We start from the raw sequence: 24,751 nt of genomic DNA on the forward strand, positions 1-24,751 counted from the left end.
CCCATTTCCGCAAGGATGCTTCAACTGCAGTTTCTTCTTGGAAATTGGTGCTTATGTGGGGAGTTCTTGGAGATCAGCCTCTTTAGCTGTTCTTTTTGAAAACGTTATTCCAGATTTCTCAGGGACTAGCTGGACGCTCCTGCCCCCAGCACGCAATTTCTTGGTCCTCTCTTTGGGCCTTAAGGTGCTGGGGTCGCATCACCATTTCCTTCCAGAGAAAAGCCCCCCGCGCCCCCCCACATCGTTCATGTTCCCTAGTTTGAGCTTTACAAATGGGCTGAACTTTCCTCGACGTCCATGTCTTTGTGACAGTTGTCCTTTTTTTTGGTCTTTTTAGGGCCACACCTGCAGCATATGGAGGTTCCCAGGCTAGGGGTCTAATCGGAGCTGTGCCGCCGGCCTACACCACAGTCACAGCAACACGGGATCCAAGCCACATCTGCAGCCTACACCACAGCTCACAGCAGCGCCGGATCCTTAACCCACTGAGCAAGGCCAGCGGATCCAACCCACGTCCTCAACGGATGCTGGTCGGGCTTGTTCTGCTGAGCCAGAGTGGGAGCTCCGGCCTTGGGCGTCTCAGAGGCAGCAGGCGTGGACACGTGATCTCAGGGCTCCCGGGTATAAGCTCTGGGCCGCCCTCTTGATTGGCTCACTTCTTTCCTCAGGGCTCCTCTGCTTTATCTGCAAAACTGCTGAATAGAGTTCTGTGTCTTTATTAGTGTCACATTTGCAGAGTTTAAAAAGAGACATCCTGCTATAATGATGAACCGTATTTTCAGCGATTCCTAAGAGGTGCCTTGAATATGAGCTCTTTCGTGTCTGAAAGGATCCAGCCCATTGGCACGGAGCTGGGCACCATCTGCTCCCCCGAGGGCCCATCCAGCGTTCCTTCCCTCCTGGTTCCACCTGCTAATGAAGCAGGTCCTCTGTCTGCCCATCTCAGAATACTTGTGGAACGTTCCAGAAAGTGAAGGTTTTAAGGAATCGCATTCATTTTCCTCCCCACCGCCTTCCAGAGGGCGGGTGCTTCGTCTTCCGGATGGAAAGTCTCTACCTCCTCAGCACTACCTTCTCCATTAGCGATGTCCCGATTTCCCGCTCTTTATTACACAAAACCCGGTTCATCTTATCTGTTATTAATCTGCGATGCTGACATTATGCCCCAAGGTACCTTATTTGGTGAACACATCGGACCCCTGCTGCTCTGTCCATCTGTGGATGCCCACTTTGAAAACAAGCAATGCTGGTTTATTTTTATTTTGAATGGAGTTAATTTTTAAGATCCTTACTGGATCCTAAAATTTTGTAGGAAGATAAAGTGACTTTCATAAATCAACACTGAGAAAGAAAACTCTTCTATTCTGACTATAATTTTTCCCTCTGAAACATGAGGTGTTTGGGATTTGAGATTGTTGTTGTTTTGTTTTGTTTTGCTAATGAATTAGATTTCTAAGTGATTTTATAATGGTGAGAAAGACGACGAGATTATTATTAATTTTTGGAAGCAGTGAGCCATTTTCTTAGATATGTTCCCCAGAGGTAAAGGAATTTGCTTTAGAAATGAATACATGTATTCCAGGAGCAACATGAAATTGTATTAGACTTAAACACCATTCCCCAAAAGAGGGAACCACAAGCAGATGAGCCTCTGGCATCTGGGGAGATGCATTTATTTCTACGTGCACGTGCCTTTTATTCTAAGACTGGGATGGTGTGAGAAAGAGGACAAAAGCCGCCAAACAAGAAACAAAGGCAGGAAGGGAGGGAAAGGACTGTTCCCTGGGAAATTGCCCTCGGGCGATCCTTGCTGCAGGACACCCAGACCACCACTTCCGGCCCTGCCCCTGGGTGCGGGTCTCTGGGCAGGTTCCTTCTCTCTGGGCCTCAGGGTTTTCCCGTCGATGAAATGGGATAATGGGATCGCTATCCACAGGCCGTGGAAAAGTAAATGAGCAAGTCCGCGCGGGGCGCTGGCCTCCTTCCGGGAGCCCGATAAGCCCGCTGCCAGCACTGTGTCTGCCAGAATGTTCCTCCCCCAGACGCCTGTCCACCAGGCCGGGCACCTGGGAGGTGGGACAGTCTCTCTGCAACGCGGCTGCCACCCTCCCTGTATGCTGAGCCCACCGTCCTGCCCCAGGACAGCTTTGGCTGCAGCGGGACCAGCCTAAGGCCGCAGGCAGAGAGAGGCAGAGGGTGCTCAGACCCAGGGCCTCGCACTCCCACCCCGGTCGGTCCTCCTTTCCTTTCTCTGGGGGTGTCGCCCTGATGCTTGAGGGAGCGGCGGGGGCACGGGGAGGCTTCTGCTCCAGCTGCCGGGTCAGCGGCAATTCCACGATGCGGGGAGTACTCTGAAATATTGATGCGAGAAAAGCCCCCCCCTGCACCTGACCTCCCGCCTGGGCTCCTAGTGCTCCACTGGCTGAAGGTGGTCGCGGGGGGCTCAGGAGAGTCGTCGGCAAAGGAAGGGGGGTGGACGCCTTGCGCGCCGGGCGGGAGAAGGGCGAACCTGCGGCATGGCCCCCTCCTCGCCTCCCCTCCTCCCCTCCTCCCCTCCTCCCCAGCCCTTGGTTGCTATGCGGTTTCTATGGCAGCAGCATCCTCAGACCCAACTTTCACCCATCATTTAGAGCCAATTAAGGTAAAATCGTGGGGGGAGGGGGAGGGAGTGGCAATGCGAGGGGGAGGGGGAAGCCGGGAATCCAATCTGATTCGGAGAGAGGAGGTTCGCTCCGCCAAAGTCGCAGCTCGGCTTCCGAAGCTGCGGTTCTGCCTCTTTCCTCTTCCCAGCGGAGCGGAGCCCCGGGCTTGGGGGGCGAGGACGCGAGCAGCCCTCGTGAAGACCCGCCCCCTGCCTCCCCACCCCGAGGGCCCGGCAGGAGCCTGCGGTCGCCCCAGCCTGATTTCATCCTCGCCAGCTCCGTCCTCGCCGCCAGGCCGGCCTCTGCCTCGGCTCTCACATCACGTCTGGCCGTCTCTGTGCTGGGTGTTGCCTCTGATTATCTTCTTTTCCACGGTCACACTTGATCAGAGGGCAAGGAAAGTTTTGGAAAATGCCGATTGCACAGTTGCTGGAGCTATGGAAGAAAATAGAGGTGGAACCCATGGAAATAGAGGTGAGTATGGCCAAGCGAAGAATGTACTTTTTCCCGGGATCCTGGAAAAGCCCAACTCTGCAGCAGATGGGCTGTTCATTCCCCAGAACGAATACGTATTTGCTGAGTGTCTGTTATGTGACGCGTCTGGGCCGTGTAGTGAGTATAGGTGTATGTGTTGTGTTTGTACACACACACAAACATGACATGTGTGTGTACACACGCCACACAAGGCATTGTGGGTGGTGCAAGTATATGAATGAAAACGAATCGAAGGGAAAAAATGGTTCCTCTTCAGCCAAACTTCAGGATGCTTCTTCAAGTAGCAGATGCCCTGACGTAGTCACGTGCGTCCAGACTGCCCTGCATCAGTGAGGTGTTCCTTCAACAAGTGGCTTTAAATTGTGAGACCTCCAGTGGCTGCAGTGGAGGACGAACCCGGAAGGCTAGACGCAGGAGGAATTCTTTTTTAAGAAGCAGCTACTGCAGTCTTAATAGGGTGTATGTTCGGATACAGAGGAGAGATTGAGGATGCAGGGACAAGATAATGACATGAAAGCATTAGTGGCCCAAACCCAGGGCCGCCTGACCTGGCGAAGGCTCCTCTGACATCCCGCCCCTAGGCGGCCACTAACTGTCTCCGTGGAATTTGATTTGTTTCATTTGAATTATAGGTGATCAACCTTTATTTTTCCTAGAAGAGCAAGTTCTCCAAAGTTATTAAAGCTCTCGAATGATTGGATTTACCTGTGCTGTGTTTATAGCAACTCACTTTGCGTTTGTAAGTGGCAGATTTTGATAACCGACTAAACAAATCCAACCTTTACCATTTGCCTTATCGCCCATACCCAGCGTTATAATGATGAGTTCAATTCTTACTATTTTAAATGTCATTTATTTTTATCTATATGTACTATGGATTGAGACATTCACATAATTTTAAACTGAAGGAGAGAAATTACTTGATATTTTAAATTTAATATTCTTTTTAGAATCCAAACTAACTTGTTAATGCTTGGAATATATATTGGTCAAAAGAGGGTTTTTTTTTTTTTGTCAAAGGAGATCATCGAGCATAGCGTAGGTATAAAGCCTCATTTTCCGGTGGCGCAGCCCAGATGCTGTGCCGAGGGGGGCGGTAATGTGACACGGAGGCTCCCCACGGCTTGGAGTCTTCTGTTTGTATGGGATGTGCTCTTGGTGATGCCTGTGGCTTAAAAAGCGACTCTGACTTGCAGGGGTTGCCAAGTCTTTTTTTTTTTTTTTTCCCTTTTGAGAGAGATTTGGGTTTTTCAAAAATGGCATTAATGACTTGAATTAATGATGAGCTGGAAGTCTCATTCTTATCCCCGATGCCTTCTGAAGCCCTCCTGGTTTTCTGAACTGGGCTGGTGGTGGTGGAGGCCCAGCCGTCAGTCCCTGAAGGACGGGGCCCTTCTGTCTCGGGGGATGGGCCCCAGGCTTAGGAGGAGGGACGGGAGAGGAATGAAGGGGCTTTGAACACGCTTTCGGGACTCTGGACTTTGCAACATGGCCACTGACCAAGCTCTGAGGAACGGCTCCTGTCTGAAGTATTCCTAAGACTGACTCAAAATGGAACAGCAATGAATATACGCATATTATTAAAAATATGCATCATGATGGTAGAAGGAACTTGCCGCCTGGGGGACTGGGAGGCAGAGCTGGCTGGAGGTCTGCACTGCCTCCCCGCCCCTGGGGAGGGCGCGTTTCCAAAGTGTGTGAGCTTGGCTTACACCCGACGACACGTAACACACACTGGTTAAATTCAGTGGCCCTGAAGCAAAAGCAGTCTTCTTCTGGGTAGGTGTTTTAGGAGCGTGTACCCTGGGGAGTTGGTGTGGAGACAGAGCATTCAAGCCCCATTTGTTTGGAACCCAGAAATTATAGAGTTCTTTCTACAGAAAAATTAAACCTGAGCTCCTAACCCTGGGGGATTTCAGGTCCTCAGGAAAATGTGCACTCTCTCTGTTTTGGAACCCAGAGGCACATGGCACGTTCCAGCTTTGCCCGTGTTTTATGTTGTGTGGTATTAAAGTAGTTCACACGTCGAGAAATTGGGCCGAACTCCACGGCGGACGTTCGGGCTCGGTGCCGCGAGCTCCAGGTTAAATGTCACACAATCCTTGTGCAAAGAGCACACGGCTTTTTGCTGAGACCGTCCGCGGCGAGGCGGCAGCGCTGACCTCGTGTACGTCATTTGCTTTTGTTCACACTTCACCACCCATCAGTCGCGGTCAGCACCTTGGGCTCGAGTTTTTCTGCCTCTAGCAGTTGCTCCCCGCAGACTTCTTTCCGCACCATCAGTGAGAGGGGCGGAGCCGGCGTGGATCTGAGGGTCGCTGGGCTGGGGAAGCCCATCGGCACCCAGACCCGGGGAAATGCATCCGACTCTCCGGGGAAAGTGCTTGTGGCTTCTGAATTGTTTTGAGATATTTCGGAAGGCGTGTTTTACCCGTTAATGAGTCGTGTTGACAAGGAAACGTGCGCTGACTACGAACCGGCACCTCCGTAAAACCCCAGAAGAAGCTGCATCCAAAAGGAGCAGCTGGTCCAGCGCGTGGCTCCGAAGCTGGATTCCGGGAGCTGCCGTGTGACCCCTTCCTTCCAAAGAGCCACAAAGCCGAGGTCTGGCTCCGGGGAAGCGAGGAGATGGGAGGTGTGGCGAGTGAGGCAGGACGGGGAGCAGGCCCCCAGGGCCAGCTGACCCATTTTGTCTTCCTTTCCGAAGAGTAAGCAGGATTTTTCCTGCTGGCATGTCATCACGCGTTAGGGAAAGGAGAAGCCCTGTTTTAAACGATGCAGATCAAACACGTTGCCTGGAAGTTCATGGTCTAGTGTGTATGGTGACGATTCTCTCCCAGCTCCTGGGCCAGAGGCTGAGACTGTGGATGGTGGTGACAGCAGCTGGTAACTCTGAGTGTCTGCCAAGGACAGAGCAGGTGCCGGGGGCCTGAAGTTGTTCTCTGCTGAATGCTCCCCTTTCTAGGCGGTGGCTGTTCCTGATGTTCTATCTGAGGAAACCAGGGTTCAGCCGAAGCAGTTTGCCTCGAGTCATTGAGTAGGAAGCGAAGGCTGGGACCCCAATGCGCCTGGTCAAGCATATCCTGCAGCAGCACCAGCTCTGTGCTTTTATAAACCAGGGACTTCGCCCTCTCTGATTTAATTCTCCTGGTCAAGCCTTATCCTGCAGCAGCACCAGCTCTGTGCTTTTATAAACCAGGGACTTCGCCCTCTCTGATTTAATGCTCCTGGTCAAGCCTTATCCTGCAGCAGCACCAGCTCTGTGCTTTTATAAACCTGGGATTTTACTCTTTCTGATTTAACTCATCCTCTGAGCTTTGGCCTGAGGTTGTGATTTTGTTCCATTCAAACAGGAATGGTTACAAACTCCTTCCCTGCAGCTTCTCTGTTTCTCTCCTAGCAGGTTAGTCTCCCAGCCCCACGTACATCCGCCCCCGCCCTTGCTGGCCAGGGAGTTACATAAACCGCCGGATTCTTCTTTCCCTTGTGGTGTAAAAGCCACACACGTTTGGCTGGGCTAGTGATCTGTAGCTGTGGCTGGAAACACTTGCTGTCTTCTTTGCTGTCTGTGGATAAAGGACCCATGTCTGGCCCGAAGCGTCATGGAGTTTCAGACGAATTCAGGGAGGGGAGGGGACCTGATGTCATTCCGGTCCTGTCCTAACGCTGAGACCGCGTTCGTCCCTTGCACCGATGACCTGTGTGCTGCTCACCCCAAGAATGGTGTCCTGCTAACTGCGGTTAACGTGTGTCTTGTGTCACCAGGCCGCCGAGGAGGACCTGGCCCCGGACGCGGAGCCCAGCACAGAAGACACGGCGGAAGAGGTAGCTATCCGGGTTTTCTTACTGGGAGGCGGGGCAGCGGGAGGCCGAGGGGAACAGCCCGCAGGTGGTTCTTTTGGTGGACTGTGTGCATGCAGACATGCATGCGACAAACACGCATGCACACATAGAGCCGCATGCGTGACACAGTCGGTCGTTTTCCTCAGAAGGGATGCTTTAGAACACAGGGGAAAGGCTGCCAAGCAAGGTGAAATCCAGAGTCTTCCGGCATGGACTTCTTTTTCCCCACATTTTTAAGAAGTTTGTTTGAAGTCCGGTTGACTTACAGTGTTGTGGGCATTTCTGCTGGACCCGACAGCGGTTCTGTGTGTGGGGCCTTCGCGAAGGGCAACGGGCCTGTCGTTATCTAGAAAGACAAAGCGGGAAGAACGGGCAGTGGCGCCTAGAAAAGGCCATGGCTTCTTTTTCCTGCTGGAAGTTAGGCCATGTGCCTCTTAAACGTTTGGTGATGTGCTGTCGGAGCCGAGGGAGGAGGCGAATTCCCTTCGTGGGGAAGCCACCCTCGCAGGGGGCGTGGGCGCAGGAGGCGGCGGGGGGGCAGGAGGGAGGAGGCTGAGTGGGACGGGAGAGGATGGGTGCTGCCCCGAAGGTGCTGGTCCAAGGTGATGGAGAGGAACGAAGAGCACGCATAGCCGCCCGCGTGTCCTCTGCTGTCCTGCCCGGGCGGCAGGGGCCTGGGCGGCTTTATGGCGGGAGTGGGCAAGGCAGCATTGCGTCTTGGGGGAGGTGGTGGCACCCGCAAGCACTCTCTAAGGGGACATGGGACATCAAAGGGCTAAATCCAAAGTAGAAAGAAGCTGGAGCCAAGGAATCCTAAATAAGCAGCCCCTTTCCACCTGCTGCAAAGAAGTTCCCTCGGCAGCTGGAGCCCTGCAAGGGAGCGGCCTTGGCCGAGATGCTCAGCCAGGCGCCTCTTGGAACCAGACAAGTGGTGCCATTGGCGGCTCTGTGGCCTTTTAAAGAGCTGTCGAGGGAGGGCTGGTGGGCTGGGGGCAGGTGGACGCTGCAGGCTCTGCACATGGCCTGCTGGTGCCGAAAGCCATGTGTCCCTTCCCTGCACACGCGGGCACCCTGCCTGCGCTTACAGCCCAGCGCCCCTGGGTCTGGCGCTCCCCTGACCTAATATGTGGGTTAAATAAAAGAGAAGAGCACGAGGCTGCTGCACCTCTCCTGCGGCCGGCTGCCCGGCCGGTGTGCTCCTGATTTTTCAGGATCTTTCTACGTCCTTGAACCGAACATCTGCCTGGTGGGGGCAGCCCTGCTTTTGCCAGTTCCAGAGGTCAAGGGGCAAAGAGGCAGGTGGCTTTCCTGAAGAGGTGGATATTTAACTGGATACCTACCTGGACGGGGGCAGGGAAGGACGTTACACCCCCCCGCCACCACCCAGTGAGCAAGGCCCCAGGCCAGGGTCTCAGGGGGTCCAAGCCACACTGGGACTCCGCTTGTGTTCTGTGGGGACTCTGATTTCCAGGGCGTCTCCGGCGCGTTTGCTGCAGGCAGGTTGCTGGGGTCCTGGTCCTTCAGCTGTCATGAGCTTCAGGGGGCTCCGTGGTGGTGACCACACCAGCCACACGACAGACCGTGTGCTGGATCCACTCGAAGCCTGAGTCACAAACTGAGCCCGTTAGTCCACTAATAATCGCTACTCCCTAAGACCTCCTGGTCTCCAGTTGTCTTACTGTCGGCAGCGTTTCTGCTGCAAATGTAGGTGTTGATTTCTTGCAGGATTGTGGTGAGATCAACTGACCTCTTTCGAGGGGCTTTTGATAATAGAACATGAGATGGGGAAGTGATGACTGATTCCTGCTGTCACCTGTCTGGATGATAGCACGTCAGGACGTCTGTGGCGCCTCATAAAGGAAGAGTGTCTGGGGGTACCTTGCCAGACTCCATGTTGGTGTGGAGACGCTCTGGTGGTGCTTGTGGAAATATGGAAGAAGTACCGGGGTCCAGCTGTTTACAGCTGCTTCTGACAGAGGACACTGAAGATCGCATGCAGCTTTCAGCCCACCAGCAGGTGCACGCCATCCGGATTTCTGGGCACTTGTCAAAATATATATATATATTTTTTGTCTTTTTGCCATTTCTTGGGCTGTTCCCGTGGCATATGGAGGTTCCCAGGCTAGGGGTCGAATCGAAGCTGTAGCCACTGGCCTACGCCAGAGCCAATCCGAGCCGCATCTGCGACCTACACCACAGCTCACGGCAACGCCAGATCGTTAACACACTGAGCAAGGGCAGGGACCGAACCCGCAACCTCATGGTTCCTAGTCAGATTCTTTAACCACTGCACCACGACAGGAACTCCTCAAAATATTTTTTTTGGGGGGGTGGCTTTCCTTGTATGTCTCCCTTGGCCTTCAGTGTGGAGATTTGCAGGCTCTATAATGGAAGCGTCCGTGGCTCAGATAAACGAGGGGAGTTAGAGGGAGACTGAACAGGGCATGAGAGGTTTCACACCTTTTGCCAGTCTCAGCGTGTGTGGTGGCTCAAAAGTCTTGATTAGGAAAAAGATACATCGTTCAGCTCAGTGAGTGTTTGTTCATTCAGTCAGTCAAGAATATTTACTGTGGTGGAATTCCTTTCATGGTTCAGCAGTAACAGACTCGACTAGGCTCCATGAGGACGCAGGTTCGATCCCTGGCCTTGCTCAGTGGGTTAATGACCTGGCATTGCGTGAGCTGTGGTGTAGGCTGGCAGCTACCGCTCTGATTTGACCCCTAGCCTGGGAACTTTTATATGCCACAGGTGTGGCCCTAAAAAGCAAAAACAAACAAAAAAATAAACTTACCGGGGGAGTTGTCATTGTGGCTCAGTGGGTTAGGGGCCTGACAGTGTCTGTGAGGACACGCGTTCAATCCCTGGCTCTGCTCAGTGGGTTAAGGATCCAGCGTTGCTGTGAGCTGGGGTGTAGGTCGGATCTGGTGCTGTGGCTGTGGTGTAGGCTAGCAGCTGCGGCTCTGAATGGACCCCTAACCTGGGAACCTCCATATGCCGCAGGTGGAGCCCTAAAAGGGGGAAAAAAAAAAGATCAAAAATAAGACAGGAAGCTGGCGTCAGAAGCCGGGCGTGTTACCGCTGAGGGAAAGGGTTCGTGTCATGAGGCCCCTCCTAGTCTGATTTCACTTGATACGTCAGAGGCCATTATCCTTTATATTCTGGAAAAAAAGAAAACAACAACGCAAAGCCAAACCAAAACCCAAACCCCTCAGCAGATCCCTCTCCCGGGGGGGAAATACTCCATCAGTTGCTGGTTTGCGGGGCCGCTGGCAGGGCCCCGGCAGAGAGGGCCTGTCTGCGGCGCTGCTCTGGGGCTCTGGTCCTGTCTCTGCGGCTCTGGGTCGGCTGTGCAGCAAAGCCGGGCGGAATATGCTGGGCGGTTAGGACATGGAACAGGGTTTAAGGTTAATGCAGAAGCACATGCCTTGCTGGGCCCGGGGCTGCGGCTGGGGGCCTCTGGAAGGTTAGGGCAGCGTGACCACCAGCTTCCAGACCCACACACAGGAGCCTGGTCTTTGGCAAGTGGAGCAGGGAGGGACGGCGGGGCCAGGGGAGCCAGTGTCTACTGGCAGGTTCTGGGCCGTTGCCATGACAACACAGATGCTAAGCCTCGCAGTACAGGCCAGCAGTGATACGGCCTTTCAACCTTCCATCTCCAGGAGTTTAGGACACAGAGGGGATTTTTTTGGCAAGTGTTTGGTTTCACAGAACCACCTGTGGAAAATATTAGAATTTGTTGTTTGTATTTTTTTAAGTGCTCAGATTTCAGGTTACGTTTATTAATAAGGGCTGTTTTCTTGTCTGGTCAACTTTAGAAACCACGTGCAGAGCAGACACCCCCCGCATGGTGTGGTTTCTCCTTATTTTCTCGTGACCCTGGTGTCTCTCTCCCCCAAATGTCTACCCTCAGTTTTCTTAGCAGAGATTCTGGCATCTCCGAGGCGGGACAGAGCTGGGGAAGGGGGGGTGGCATGTCCTGCTGTCAGGCATCACTTGCAGGAGAGCTGTGGGGCCACGGAGCCATCCCCCCGAGGGCTGTGGCCGAGGGAGGAGGGAGGATGCTTGAAGATGGAGGGCCAGCTGCCGGCCCCGCCTCTCCTCGGGGGCGGGGACCAGTGGGCAGCTCCTCGGGCAGGCGCTCTGTGACTTCTGAGCATCTGTCAGTGACCTCCGTCAGTCACCAGCCCCCTGACTTGGTCCCCAGGTCTCCGCTGGGGAGAGGGGTGAGGACCAGGGCAGGCGGGAGACCCCCTCGCGCTTGAAGGGGACAACACCCAGGAGTGTCATGGAAACCCTCTGCGCTAAGTCGTGGTAACAGCAGGTCTCGCCAGGTCAGGACAGGGCCACCCGCACCGGTCCCTACACATTGTCGCTTACGTGTCCTGCCCCAGGAATCTCGACAGATGGTTTCATTGCTCCCTCAAAAGAAGACAGGAAAAATCCAAACTGGACTGAATAGAAATGAGACAAGGAGAATAATGAAGGCTTGGAGCTAATAAAGCAATTTCGAGCAGTGCAATTACAGCTTAAAAAGCTAGTTAGGAGTTTGAAAGGAGACTGATGAGACCATCCTCCCAGCCCGCCTGTTACCTGCCGTCGGTCTGCCGTTGCTGCATCCGCTGAGGGCACATCGCCTGTGTCACCATTTAATTTGCATTCTGTATTGTTTGCTGCACAGCAGAAGGCAGGACTCACTGTAGTCCTTACAGAAATTCTGGAAAAGAGCAGCACCACCAGTGCATTTTGGAGAAAGGCTAACACGAGTAAAGCTGTTGGACAGCCCACGGGCATTTCAGTGCCCTGCTCGGTGGGTAACAACGATGCCGCTTCACCAAACGTGGGCACACACCGGGCAGGCGTGAGGGCAGGGCACGGTGTGGGGATGGAAAATGGGTTCAGCGTGATTGACGCGTCTGTGCTAATCATTTGCAAGAATCCACACGAGACGAGAAGCCCGGCTCTGATGTCAGCAGACGCGGGCGCCCCGGTCCTCGCGGATCTCTCTCTCCAGTGTTGGCCGAGATGGATATTGGACCAGGAAGCCGGCTGGCAGCTATTTTCAGTTTCTGCCGTCTTTGCCTTCCTGCTTCTGTAACAAGGTCAGCAGAAGCGCCTGCCGAGAGCGCTCTCAGAGAGGGAGTGATCACTGCGTGCCAACAGGAGCAGCCTCCAACGCCCCAGCACCCTGGTACCGGCTCCGGCTCCTCCGAACCCGCCAGGGGCCTGCACCTTCGTCTTCACGACAGCCTTGGGGGTGGCACGCTCTCTGCCAGTGCGGTGACTCCACGGGTGGTCTCGGGGGGAAAGGCGCCCACCCGTCACAGCCAAGAAAACGCTCTGTGTTGAGATGGCTGCTGAGTCCACCAGAAGCGAAGCACCTGATGAAAGCTGCCCTTTTCCTGACCTGTGACGCAGAGCAGTGGTTGGAGGAAGCCCTGGGATGGAGTCGTGGCTTTTAGGGCCCCTGCTGAGTGTGAGCCCCTTAGGCATGACAGTGCCCCTCTGCCTGCAGAGGGACCCAGTGATGCTTTGAAATAGGGACCCTGCCTTTTCACGTGTCCGGTTTCCACCACCGTCCGTCTCCCTAAACCGCAGGGAGTGTGAGGGAGGGTCTGCTCTTCCCTGTTCCTCAGGGGGTGAACGGGGGGGGGGGCGCATCAAAGATGATAACACTTGCTAAGCAGAGCAGAGAACCAGTGACGGGGGGCGGGGGTTCAACTTGACAGCTTGTTCTACTGACTCATTAAAATGCCTGATCCTCTCAGGATCTGACAGTAAGTGGTGGATTCCAGCTCATGGAATCAGGCCCTGGTGTCACAGGCTATGCGCTGTCTCCCCTCTGGGTTTAAAACAATACTGCAGGTGCCTCGGAGACCCCAGCCACCTCTGCTGTCCGTGACACACCGGAGGCCAGAAGCTGCCTGGAGGTGGCCTGTCTCTGGGGCCCGCAGCCCTGCAGTATCTCGCTCTGCCGCTCGGCCTTTCCTCTTTTCCACGTTCTCTCGCCTTTGCTCTTCAACCTGGGGATGTGCAAAGCGTGTTCTCTGTTATGCGTGAAAACGCCGGGGAACTTGCGCTGGACGTGTGCACCCCAGCCCAGCTCCTTGTCCGGTCTCCCCGCCGAGGCTGGGGTACTTTATGGACTCGCGAGAATGACCGAGGTTTCTTGTCCTTTATGAAGATCAGACGGATGGTGTGAGTGACGACGGCGAGGGAGCGTATACACGCAGAGGTGCATGCCGTCGGTTTTCCTCCGTGATGACGGCGTCCGCGTGTGGGTGAGAGTCAGAGCATCAGACAGAAAACCGTGTGGTTTCTCATCCTTCAGATATTTTGAAGTCATAACAAGCAGCCCCCACCCCCCGTCTTCCTCCTGTGAAAGCCGGCGGCAGCTGGGCGCTGGGCGCGCGGGCAGACTTTGCAGCTTGCGTGTGAGTCATCAGAAGCTCCAGAGGATCATTTACCACATTTTCCCCGAGACGTGCTACCAAAACAGCCCCCAGTGCCAGGAGCACACGGAGTGAGGCTGCTCCGGCAGGACACGCCTGCTCTGGGTGCTCGGCTCCCTGGGGACACCACCCCGGGCTTGGACTCCCTCCGTCCCTAAGTGTCCCCTTTGTCTCCTGGTGGCCTGAACGGAGGGACCACATGTAACTTAGCTACAGAGATGACAGAAGTAAGGGCTCAGACGCATAAATGCCGATTTTTCAAATAGGGTAGTTACGCGGTATCTTCCTGAAGCCCTGGAGGGTCTCGGGTGCATCGCAGCCCCAGGCTGAATGCGTGGCTCAATCCCTTCTCGGGGCTTTTAGCCAATGTCTGCTGAGCTGGCCCTGGCCTGGCCCTGGACCAGGACCCAGTGACTCAGGGATTCAGATATGTGACCTTGCTTTTCGTCTTCTTGCAGGTGAATAGCTGACTAGAAAGATGGGTCTGGGCAGCGGGGAGGGCCGTGGGGAAGGGAGGTAGGGGATGGTGACGTGGGGCGGGGACCGTTTCAGCAGAGCGGGGCTGAGGGAGGCCTCTCCCCGCGGGTGGGGTTTAGGTTGGGACTCAAACGACAGAGACCAACCCCCAGACCTGGGGGAGCCGGTGCAGGCAGAGGGAGCCACCGAGGAGCAGCCCTCCTGCAGCTGCCACGGGAGGTGAGGGCAGACACGGTGGGGGGCGACACAGTAGGGGGAGGGGGGACACGGTTGGGGGAGGGGGGTGCGGAGACCCGCAGGTCTTTGGATTTGATTCCGGCGTTCCTGGGAGGCCGCTGGGGACTCGTTGGCAGGAGGACAGTGCCATGGCATTGATGTTTTTAAGCACAGCCCCTCTGGTTGTTGGGGTTCATGGGAGACGCCCAGGAGGCCACGGCCACAGCTTGATGGAGGCCCGGGTGCAAAGGCCCAGGCCTCGCTGCTGTGAAATCCATGGGGAACCAGGATCCTGACCCCTCGCCGAGCCATTGGCTTTTACTGGCACTTTGGAAACCAACCCCATACCGCTGTTGGCCCAGCCCTGGCGCAGGCTGTGCCCACAAGCCCTCGCTGTTTCTCGGGCCTGGGCCGCACCCCAGAGGGTTCCGCTGTGCCCAGCCTGAGAGGAAGGAGAGGAGGGGGCAGCCTGGAGGTGCCCTCGCAAGGGCGTCTGGTTCTCTCTGTGGAGCTGAGAACCCCCTGCAGGTGTTAATAAAGCTGCACGTCTGGTTCACTGGGCCTGAGGCTCTGCATTTCTCATCTGCTTCTTTCCCAGGGCTGTGGGGCTCTGGTCCTCCGACCACACTTTGAATCCGAGTGGTAGCCGGGGCACGGTGCTCAGGGCTTTTTGTTCTTTTTCTCTTTATTCTTTTTTACGGCCAGACCCACTGCATATGGAGGTTCCCAGGCTAGGGGTCAAATGGGAGCTGAAGCTGCTGGTCTACACCACAGCCATAGCAGTGTGGGATCCAAGCCAGGTCTGCAACCTACACCACAGCTCATGGCAATGCCGGATCCTTAACCCACTGAGCAAGGCCGGGGGTCGAACCCACATCTTCATGGATACTAGTTGGGTTGTTACCTCCGAGCCACACTGGGAACTCCTGAATAATGCAGTTTTATTCAGTCATTCAGTAGTGCCCTACTGGGGAGGTAGATGTTTGTCCTTTTCTGTTTTAATTATTGCTCTTTTTAAACAACGCCAATGTATAATCTGACAGTTTTGGAGAGCAGACATCGCTGTCAGTTCCGGGGTCTAGAATCAAAATGTTGGCAGCCTGAGTGCCTTTGGAAACTTTGGGGAGACGCATTTCCCTGTCTCCCCGCACTTCTCGGGACCCGCCTTCCCTGGCTCCTGGTCGTCCCTCCATCTTCAAAGCCAAGGGCATCTTATCTCCCTCTGACCTCTGCTCCGTCTCCCTGACTGCGATCCTCGTCTCCTTTTATGGGGACCCTTGTGGTTGCATCAGGATGCCGTTCGTTTTGAAGTTGGTAAACCATATGCTACTCAAAAGTTTCCATTATGTGCCCTGGTGGCCTAGCTGGCTAAGGATGCGAGGCTGTCACTGCCACGGCTTGGTCACTGCTGGGTGCAGGTTTGATACCTGGCCTGGAGCTGCTGCATGTTGTGGGCATGGCCAAAAAAAAAAGTTTCCATTGTAAAACAAGAAGCAAGTCAGTTTAGTTTACATTTAGAAAAGAATAATAAACAAAGTAACTAAATTCTCATGTATAGTGTATTTCCTCCCTCCTCCATCTTCTTTTATTTTTCTTAAAAGTCATGAAGAGTAAACATTTATCCACTTATTTATCTAGGAAATACTTCCTCGGCATCTGTCCTGAAAAAGTCAGTTGGGATGAGTGGCACACATGTGCTGGTTCAGGGTGTCTTGTGTAGGGAGTGATAGAAACAGTGCAGCGTATGCAGTGACGCATTCACACAGCGATGCACAAACAGACTTTACACGAGTTACTGCTGAGTCACGGGGGAAGAAGAAGAAACCAGTGAAGCAACAGTGCCTTCATGCTCGGGCAGCTCAGGCAAGTGGTTGTTTAATTTCTTTTCTTTTTTGGGGGTGGGGGGAGTCTTTTTAGGGTTGTACTCTCAGCATATGGAAATTCCAGGCTAGGGGTCAAATCAGAGCTGCAGCTGCCTGCCAGTGCCACAGCCACAGCAATGCCCGATCTGAGCTGTGTCTGCAGCCTACACCACAGCTCACGGCAATACTGGATCCTTAACCCAATGAGGTGGGCCAGGGATTGAACCTGGGTCCTTATGGATCCCTGTTGGGTTGATAACCCGCTGAGCCATGATGGGAACTCCGGTTGTATTAGTTTCTGATTGCTGCTGTAACACAGGATCACACACTTAGTGGCTTAAAGCCATGTGAATTTATCATTTTACAGTCTGGAGTCCAGAAATCCTAAAATCTAGGTGTTGGCAGGGCTGCGTTCCATTTCCAGAATCAGCCCCCTTGCTTTTCCAGCCTCTGGAGGCACCCGAATTCCTTGGCTTGTTGCCCTTCAGCTGTGGTATCACTTCTCATTCTCTCATCTCACCCAGCCGCCTTCCTGGACGGATCCCTGTGGTGATGTTAAAGCATCCAGAGAACCCAGGTTCACCTCCCCATCTCAGGATCCTTAATTTAGCACATGCTCAAAGCCCCCTTTGCCACAGAGGCATCCCCCTCAGGAGCTTACCTCGTGGGTGTTTTTTGGGAACCGTGCTCTGCCTCCATCGTGGTACCCCTGTGGGACACCTGCCCTTGTCTCCTTACACGTCTGAAACAGATGCCTGGGCGAGGACTTCTGCATGTCTAGAGCCGCAAGAGACATGACAACAAAATGGAATGCGTCCTTCTAGCCTGGCCCGATGTGAGGAAGACAGCTGCAGAACATGTTTCTCAGGACAACTGGGTCATTTTGAACGTGGACTAGGGAACACTTTGTTATTAGTTTTTTGTTGTTAATATTTTTTGCTAAAGTATTTTTAGGTGAAGTATATACACCATACATTTCACTCCTAAGTAATATACCTCTCTCAAAAATAACATTTTCCTACATAAGCACAATGGCCATTGTGATGGACGGATTGCTGCTTTCATTCTGCCTTCCCACAACCATTGAGTTAGGAAGGTCAAAAGCACTTCACTCTGTAAGTTAAAAGCTACCCACCCCTTCTCTCCATGTCATTTTACTCTCTTGAAAAAAATCTCTTTAGCTAAATTGTACCTCTGTTGGACAGGGCATTGATTTCTAACTTAATTTTACCAAGGAGAGTTAGCTACTGACCTCCTCCTTTGAGGCTTTTCAAGAGGTGGGTGCTTAGCCCACGACTCAGGCGTTCCGTGTCTGCCTTGCAGGGTTGGGAGTTTGGGACCTGAGCCTCTGCCAATGCGTTCTTGCTCCTGCAGAGTCGACATGGTCTTCGTGTGCCTTGAAAGCAGAAGGAAAAACTAGCTCTTCAGCTGATTGTGGCACATTCTGCTTCTTGATTGTCTTTCCTCACATGAAAACTTTAATTCTGAAGGGCTTGGATAGGTTATTGATAAAAAGCAAGAAGCAAACATAAACAAAATGCTTTGCTGTTCTGGTTCTCCTTAGGATGTAGAGAAACACGGACAGCACTGTCAGCCGTGATAAAAACTAGGTGGCCAACAAAATCATAACTTTCCTTGAACCCACCAGAGGGCAGGGCAACCAGGGAAACTTCATCCTAACAGATGACAAGTCCCTTCGAGGAGGGGCCGGGGCATGATCTCTTTCACCCGTGGCAGAGAACGGCTAGAAGACGCAGCCACTGTGAAAGGGGGTGAAAAGACAACGGCCGAGTACAGGCTTGTGCCCCAGCCTGCAATCTGGGGGCCCCGGACACGAGGAGGCCACCCGCCTTATGTGTTCTCTGCACTGGCCTTCACTGGAGGTATGTGAGAAAGAGTAGAGGCAGGGCCTGACTTGGGGGAGCCCTCTCAGAGTGCCCAGCACAACCCCCCCCAAGCACATAATGCAAGAGCCCTCCCAAGCTCAGGGTCCTGGCAGGACCCTCTCTGCAGGAAAATGTGGAAGCTAAAGCCAGTTAACTCTTCCAAGAGAGGGTTAGGAATCCCTCCCTGCTCCACATTTTATATATTGGGAATAAAAATTAGAAATTGAAATTAAAATTATATAAATGCATCAGAACTCTATAACACATAGGGATAAATCTAACAAAATATATACTGAGAACTATAAACCTGCTGAGAGGTTAAAGAAGACCTAAATTAATGAGTAGATGTACTATGTTCATGGATAAGAAGACTCAATATTAAGATGTTCATTTTCCAAACTGATTTTGTGGATCAATGCAATGCCTTGTGAAGTCCCAGCCGATTTTTTCCCTTTTAAATGGAATTTGTTTTTAGAGCAACTTTAGGATCACAGCAAAATTGAGCAGAAGGTACAGAGAGTTCCCAAATTCGTCCTGCCCCCACCTATGCACAGCCTCCCCCCGTCTCAACATCCCCACCAGAGTGGGGCATTTGTTACAGTTGATGAATCTGTACTGGCTTATCTAATCACCCGAAGTCCACAGTTTGCATTAAGGCTCACTTTTGGTTTTGTACATTCTGTGGGTTCGGGCGAATGTGAAATGACATGTATTCATCATGACAGCATCATACAGAGTGTTTTCACTGCCCTAATAACCCTCCGTGCTTTGCCTAGTCACCCCACCCCCCCACCCCCCACTAACCTGTGGCCATCATGGAGCTTTCTATTGTCTCCATAGTTTTACCTTTACCAGAGTGTCGCATAGTTGGAATCATACAGTAGGCAGCCTTTTTAGATTGGTTTCCTTCACTTAGTAAGGTGCATATAAGGTTTCTCCATGTCTTTCCATGGCGTGACAGTTCATTTCTTGTTGGTGCCAAATGATGTTTTGTTGTCTGGATGTGCCTCAGGTTACTTACCCATTCGTCTACTGAAGGACATCTTGGTTGCATCCACGTTTGGGCACTTATGAATAAAGTTGCTACAAACACTGCATTTGGGTTTTGTGTGGACATAAGTTTTCAACTCCCTTAGATAAATGCCAGGGAGCAAAATTGCTGGATCATATGAGGAGAGTGTTTAGTTTTGTTAAAGAACTACCACACTGCCTCCGCAAGTGGCTGCATCATGTTGCATCCCCGCCAGCATTCGGTATTGTCAATGTTTTGAATGTTGGCCTTTCTGTTAGATGTACAGGGGTATCTCACTGTTTTAATTTGCATTTCCCTGATGACATATGTTATGGAGCATCTTTTCATATGCTTATTTGACTGTATATCTCCTTTGGTGAATGTCTCTTCAAGTCTTTTCACCATTTTTTAAAAAAATGATGTTTATTTTTTCCATTATAGCTGGTTTACAGTGTTCTGTCAATTTTCTACTGTACAGCATGGTGACCCAGTTACACATACACGTATACATTCTTTTTTCTCACATTATCATGCTCCATCCTAAGTGACTAGACATAGTTCCCAGTGCTATACAGCAGCATTTCATTGCTTATCCATCCCAAAGGCAGGAGTTTTCATTTGACTGTTTTTAAATTACGTTTTTCGTTTTCTTGTTGAGTTTTATGAGGCTTTGCATATTTTATCTGATGTCTTTTCTAAATATTATCTCACTGTCTGTGGCTTATTTCTCATCCCCTTGATAATAGCTTTCCCAGAACAGGAAAAAACTCTTTAGCGAAGTCCAGATTATCACGTATTTCTTCCTGGATCATGCCTTTGGTGTCGCGTGTAGAAAGGTATCGACGCAGCCGTAGCCGTAGAGGTTTCTCCTGCGTTATTTTCTAGGATGTGCAGGTCTTCCAGCACCATTTGTTGAAGTGATTGTCTCTGCTTTGCTGTATTGTTTCTGCTGCTTCGCGGAAGATCAATTGGTTACATTTGCACAGATCTCTTTCTGAGCTTGTTATCCTGGTCCGTCGATCTATTTGTTTCTACTCTTTTGCCTAGAGTGCATCGTCTTCGTTATTATGTCTGTATGGTGAGTTTCAAGGTCAAATTCTGTCGGTCCTCCAGTTTTCGTCTTCTCCCTTAATGTTGTGTTGGCAATTCTGGGTCTTTGCCTCTCCATGAAATTTCAGCATCAGTTTGTCAATATCCACTAGATAACATATGAGTAATCCAAAATATTACTTTATAATAATAATTAGTCCTTTGCATCATTGCTGTTTTCCTTAGCCTGACTAGAGGCTTATTAAATGTTATTGATTTTTTTCTACGAAATAGCTTTTCATTGATTTTTCTCTATTGATTTTCTGTTTCCCACTTTGTTTCTGCTCTAATTTTTATCATTTATTTTCTTCTGCTTACTTTGAATTTAATTTGCTCTTTTTTTTAGTTTCACGAAGTAGAAGCTTAGATGATTGATTTTAGATCTTCTTTTCTAACTTAGGCAGTTGTTGCCATAGGTTTCCTTCTAAGCGTTGTTTTCTCTGCATCCTGCAGGGAGCTCCAGATTTCTCAGTTTTTGTTCTTCTGAGAAAGTATTTATGCTTCGCTTTTGAAGGATAATTTTCCAGGTTATAGAATTCCAGGTGATTTTTAAAAATCTTCACACTTTAAATATGTCACTCCACTCTCTTTTTGCTTGCAGGGTTTCTGAGAAATTCAATATAATATAATCTTTGCTCCTCTATTGGTTGTTTTTCTCTCAGATTTTTTTCAAGACTTTTTCTTTGATTTTCTGCCCTTAGAGTATGATAACCTAGGAAGAGCTTTTTGGCATTCATCCTGCCTGTTACTCTCTGAGATTCCTGAATCTATGTCTTCGTGTCTGACATTAATTGAGGGAAGTTCTCATCCTTATTATTTAAAATATGTCTTCCACGCTGGCCTCTCTTTCCTCTTCTGGGGTTCCCATTACACGGCCATCCGTATGTTCCCCTCTTGAGGTTGCCCCGCGGTCCTTGGTGTCTCCCCTTCCCCCGGTCTCTGTTCTCTTTACCTTATGGTTTCAGCAGCTCAGAGGTTTTTTTGGTCAACCTTGGTCCTGTCTGACTAGTGAGCCCATCAAAGGCCTTCTTCATTTCTCTCGCAGTATTTTTTAGCTCTAGAATTTCCTCAATTTTTTTTCTCAGAATTTCCATTTCTGTGCTTGCATTGCCCAGCTGTTTCTGCACGTTGTCGACTTTTTCTGAATGCTTAGCATGTGAAGCAGCTGTTTTATATTCACAGTCTGATGATTCCAACACACCCGAGTCTGGTTCTGGCCTTTGCTCTGTTTCTTCAAACTGTTGTTGCTGTTGTTTGTCTTTTAGTATCAACTCCCAATATGCCACCTGTTTTCAAGTCATGCTCTCAAGCTACACCCATCAGGACAATATGTTATTGACTGAAAACTAGACGTGTAAGTCAATGAAACAGGAAAGACAGAGACCCATGTGTACACGGCCAGGTGATCTTGACACAGATGCAAAGGTAGTTCAGTGGGGAAAAGGCATTTTCAAAAACGGCATGTGGAGGCACAACTGGATGTCTACAAACAGAATGAGTCTCAGGGCCACCTTGAGTGACATGCAATTAACAGGAAATGGATGATTGACCTAATTGATAACAGCCCAGTTGCTTAAAAGTTCACTTCTAGAAGAAAACAATTAGTTTAGTCAAAAGTTTTTAGGACACAGAAAGCATAAAGTATAAAAGAAAAATAAATACAACTTTATAAAACCGAGATTTTCTGTCCTTGAAAAGACACTGTCAGAAACATTAAAGACCGGGCATAGACTGGGAGAAAATATTTTCACAACTGATGAAGGACTTACATCCCAAATACACGAGGAACTCTTAAAACTAGAAACAAGAAGGCAGACACCCAGTAAAAATGGCGGACTATTTGGACAGATACCCTCACAATACAGATCAGAGAATGGCGCACGAGTCCACGCAGAGATGCGGGACCTCCTTGGCCACTCGGGAGACGCCACTGCATACCCGGGAACATTAAAAGTCCAACAGTTTCAGGTTCTTGAAAAGTTGGGGCACAGCTGGAGTTCTCTTACATTGCTGGTGGGACTGCAGAACCATCCAGCACTTTGTTTTTTTGTTTTTGTTTTTTTGTCTTTTCTTGCTATTTCTTGGGCCGCTCCAGCGCATATGGAGATTCCCAGGCTAGGGGTCCAATCGGAGCTGTAGCCACCGGCTTACACCAGAGCCACAGCAACACGGGATCCGAGCCGCATCTGCAACCTACACCACAGCTCACGGCAACGCCGGATCCTTAACCCACTGAGCAAGCGCAGGGATCTAACCAGAAACCTCATGGTTTCCAGTCGGATTTGTTCACCACTGCGCCGTGACGGGAACTCCCCTTCTTTTTGTTTTTGTTTTTGTTTGTGTTTTTTTGTAGCACTTTGGACTAGTTGGTGATTTCTCATAAAGTCAACATACACTCACCATATGAGCTGGCGGCTCACTCTCTGGTATCTACTCAAGATAAATAAAAGCCTCTGTCCCCACAGGTACTTATATGCGAACATTTATAGGAGTTTTACCCTTGAACTAGTTCAAAAGTCCATCTGCTTGTGAATAGATACATCCTATCCCATCTCTACAAAGGGGATATTTCTCAGCACAAAGGGGAAAAAAAAGAACCAAAAGAACGTGCAACAAGGCGGCTGTGCCTCAGTGGTTGACGCCAGTGAGAGAAGCCAGACCCGGAAGAGCATCTGCTACAGGACAGAATTACACAGGGACAGAAACCAGATCAAGGCCTTCCAGAAAGTGTGGACTCGGAAGGGGACTGTGACCCCAGGGGGACCTGAGGGAGTCTCTAGGATGGGAGACCTGTTCTCTAGCTCCACTGTCGCCATAGTTACAGGACCGGATACAGTTGTTAAAATTCATTGATTTCTGCACTTGAAGTAACTTGTTCTATAGACAGAGTGTATTTCAATAAATCTTACTTTAAAATATACAAACTCTGAAAAAAATTAAAAGAAACGTACAAACTCTGAAGTTCCCACTGGCTCAGTGGAAACCAGTCTGACTAGCATCCATGAGGATGAAGGCTCGATCCCTGGCCTCGCTCAGTGGGTTAAGGATCTGGCGTTGCCATGAGCTGTGGTGTAGGTCTCAGATGGGGCTTGGATCTTGAGTTGCTGGGGCTGTGGTGTAGGCCGGTGGCTACAGTTCCCATTTGATCCCTAGCCTGGGAACCTCCCTATGCTGCCTGTGCGGCCCTAAAAAGACCAACAAAACAAAACAAAACCCACAAATAAAATCACGAACTCTGGGGAGCTGTTGTTTGAAAGATCGAGTAATGAAGGAAGAGTCCACGTGTGCGGCCATGAGCTCGTTCCTTAGGCCCTGGCGGATGCAGTCGCGATGGCTGAATCTGCGCAGTTCCGGGCTCTTTCAGAGTCTCTTTGGCCAGGTCGCCTGGCTGTGACCCCGCTTCCCACCTTCTCACCCTCTCTGCGCTCAGTTTCCTCCCGAGTGAGAACAGCATTCACACTCACTTCGCCTTTCGCGGTAACGCTGTGCAGGTGCCTGGCTCACGGCCTGCGTTGTGGGCACCCAGTGAATGTGCATTCCCGAGAGGACGGGCCTTGTCGGGAAGAAGAAGCTGCTGAACATCTTAATTAGACAAATCGAGGTGCTCTCACCCAAGAGCGCGGGCTGTTTTCACGCACATTGGCCAGATCTATTTACCGTGAAACATTTCTGCTGTGAAAGTTATAAACCAGTTCTGCTGTTTAAAGCACTGTGGACAAAGCTTTGGCTGCACAATGCTTTCCCAGAATTTACTTCCTCTAATTATGGGGGCTCGAAAGGAGTAAAGGTCCATTTAGAAAATGTTATGACTCAGTTTAGGCTTCTACTAATTCGGACTGTTTTTTCCTCCACTCAGTGACTCTGACCATTCAACAACAAAAGTTTAGTAACACATTTATCAATTTTCTGGTCTGTATACTTTTTTTTTTTGTCTTTTCAGGGCCGCACCCGCGGCATATGGAGGTTCCCAGGCTAGGGGTCTAATCAGAGCTGTAGCCACCGGCCTACGCCAGAGCCACAGCAACGCGGGACCCGAGCCCCATCTGTGACCTACACCACAGCTCACAGCAACAGGATCCTTAACCCCCTGAGCAAGGCCAGGGATCGAACCCACAACCTCAGGGTTCCCAGTCGGATTCCTGTTTCCTCTGTGCCACAACAGGAACTCCGTGTGTACATTTTTTATCATTTAAATTGTGGGACACTTCAACTTTCCTGGCACACTTTTTTCCTTCTCTTTTTACCGCCTCATCTGTGGCATATGGAAGCTCCCATGCCGGGGGTTATATTCGAGCTGCAGCTGAAGCCTACACCACAGTCACAGCAGCACTGGTCCCGAGCCACATCTGCAACCTATGCTGCAGTTTGCGGCAACACTGGATCCTTAACCCACTGAGGGAGGCCAAGGATTGAACCTGTGTCCTCACAGATCTGTCAGGTCCTTAACCCTGGGACCACAGCAGGAACTCCTTGTTTTTTTTTCCTGGTACACTTTCTGAGACTTTGTGAGGTTCAGGAAATATTTGTTTTTAAGATGAAACTAGTTTCTCTTGAGGTAAGTTGACCTAACAGAGATTCCCACTTTAGGCTGTTTTTTATGTTTGAGCTATTGTTTCTTGGGTGCTGCGTTAGTGTCTCTAGGGGCAGTGATTGCCCAGGTTCCAAGCCTCGAGTCTAGGGTCTGTCCGAACTGGATTCAAACTGGGTTCAAACCCCGGCTTGGCTGTTACTAGTTTCAGTAAATCCAAGTATGTATCAACCGCCTGGATGTCCACTCCAG

The 24,751-nt window shown here is 51.0% G+C and overlaps 1 protein-coding gene across 1 annotated transcript in view; it reads left to right on the top strand.

The window, feature by feature from the left end:
* Positions 2,907-24,751, top strand: part of RPS6KA2 (ribosomal protein S6 kinase A2) — a 318,780-nt gene continuing 296,935 nt past the window's right edge. The window contains 2 exon segments of the mRNA XM_021086109.1: positions 2,907-3,116; positions 6,903-6,962. Of these exon segments, the coding sequence (XP_020941768.1) occupies positions 3,054-3,116; positions 6,903-6,962 (123 nt within the window). The 5' untranslated portion in view covers positions 2,907-3,053.

Source organism: Sus scrofa, chromosome 1, assembly GCF_000003025.6.
Source record: "Sus scrofa isolate TJ Tabasco breed Duroc chromosome 1, Sscrofa11.1, whole genome shotgun sequence".
NCBI lineage: Eukaryota > Metazoa > Chordata > Mammalia > Artiodactyla > Suidae > Sus > Sus scrofa.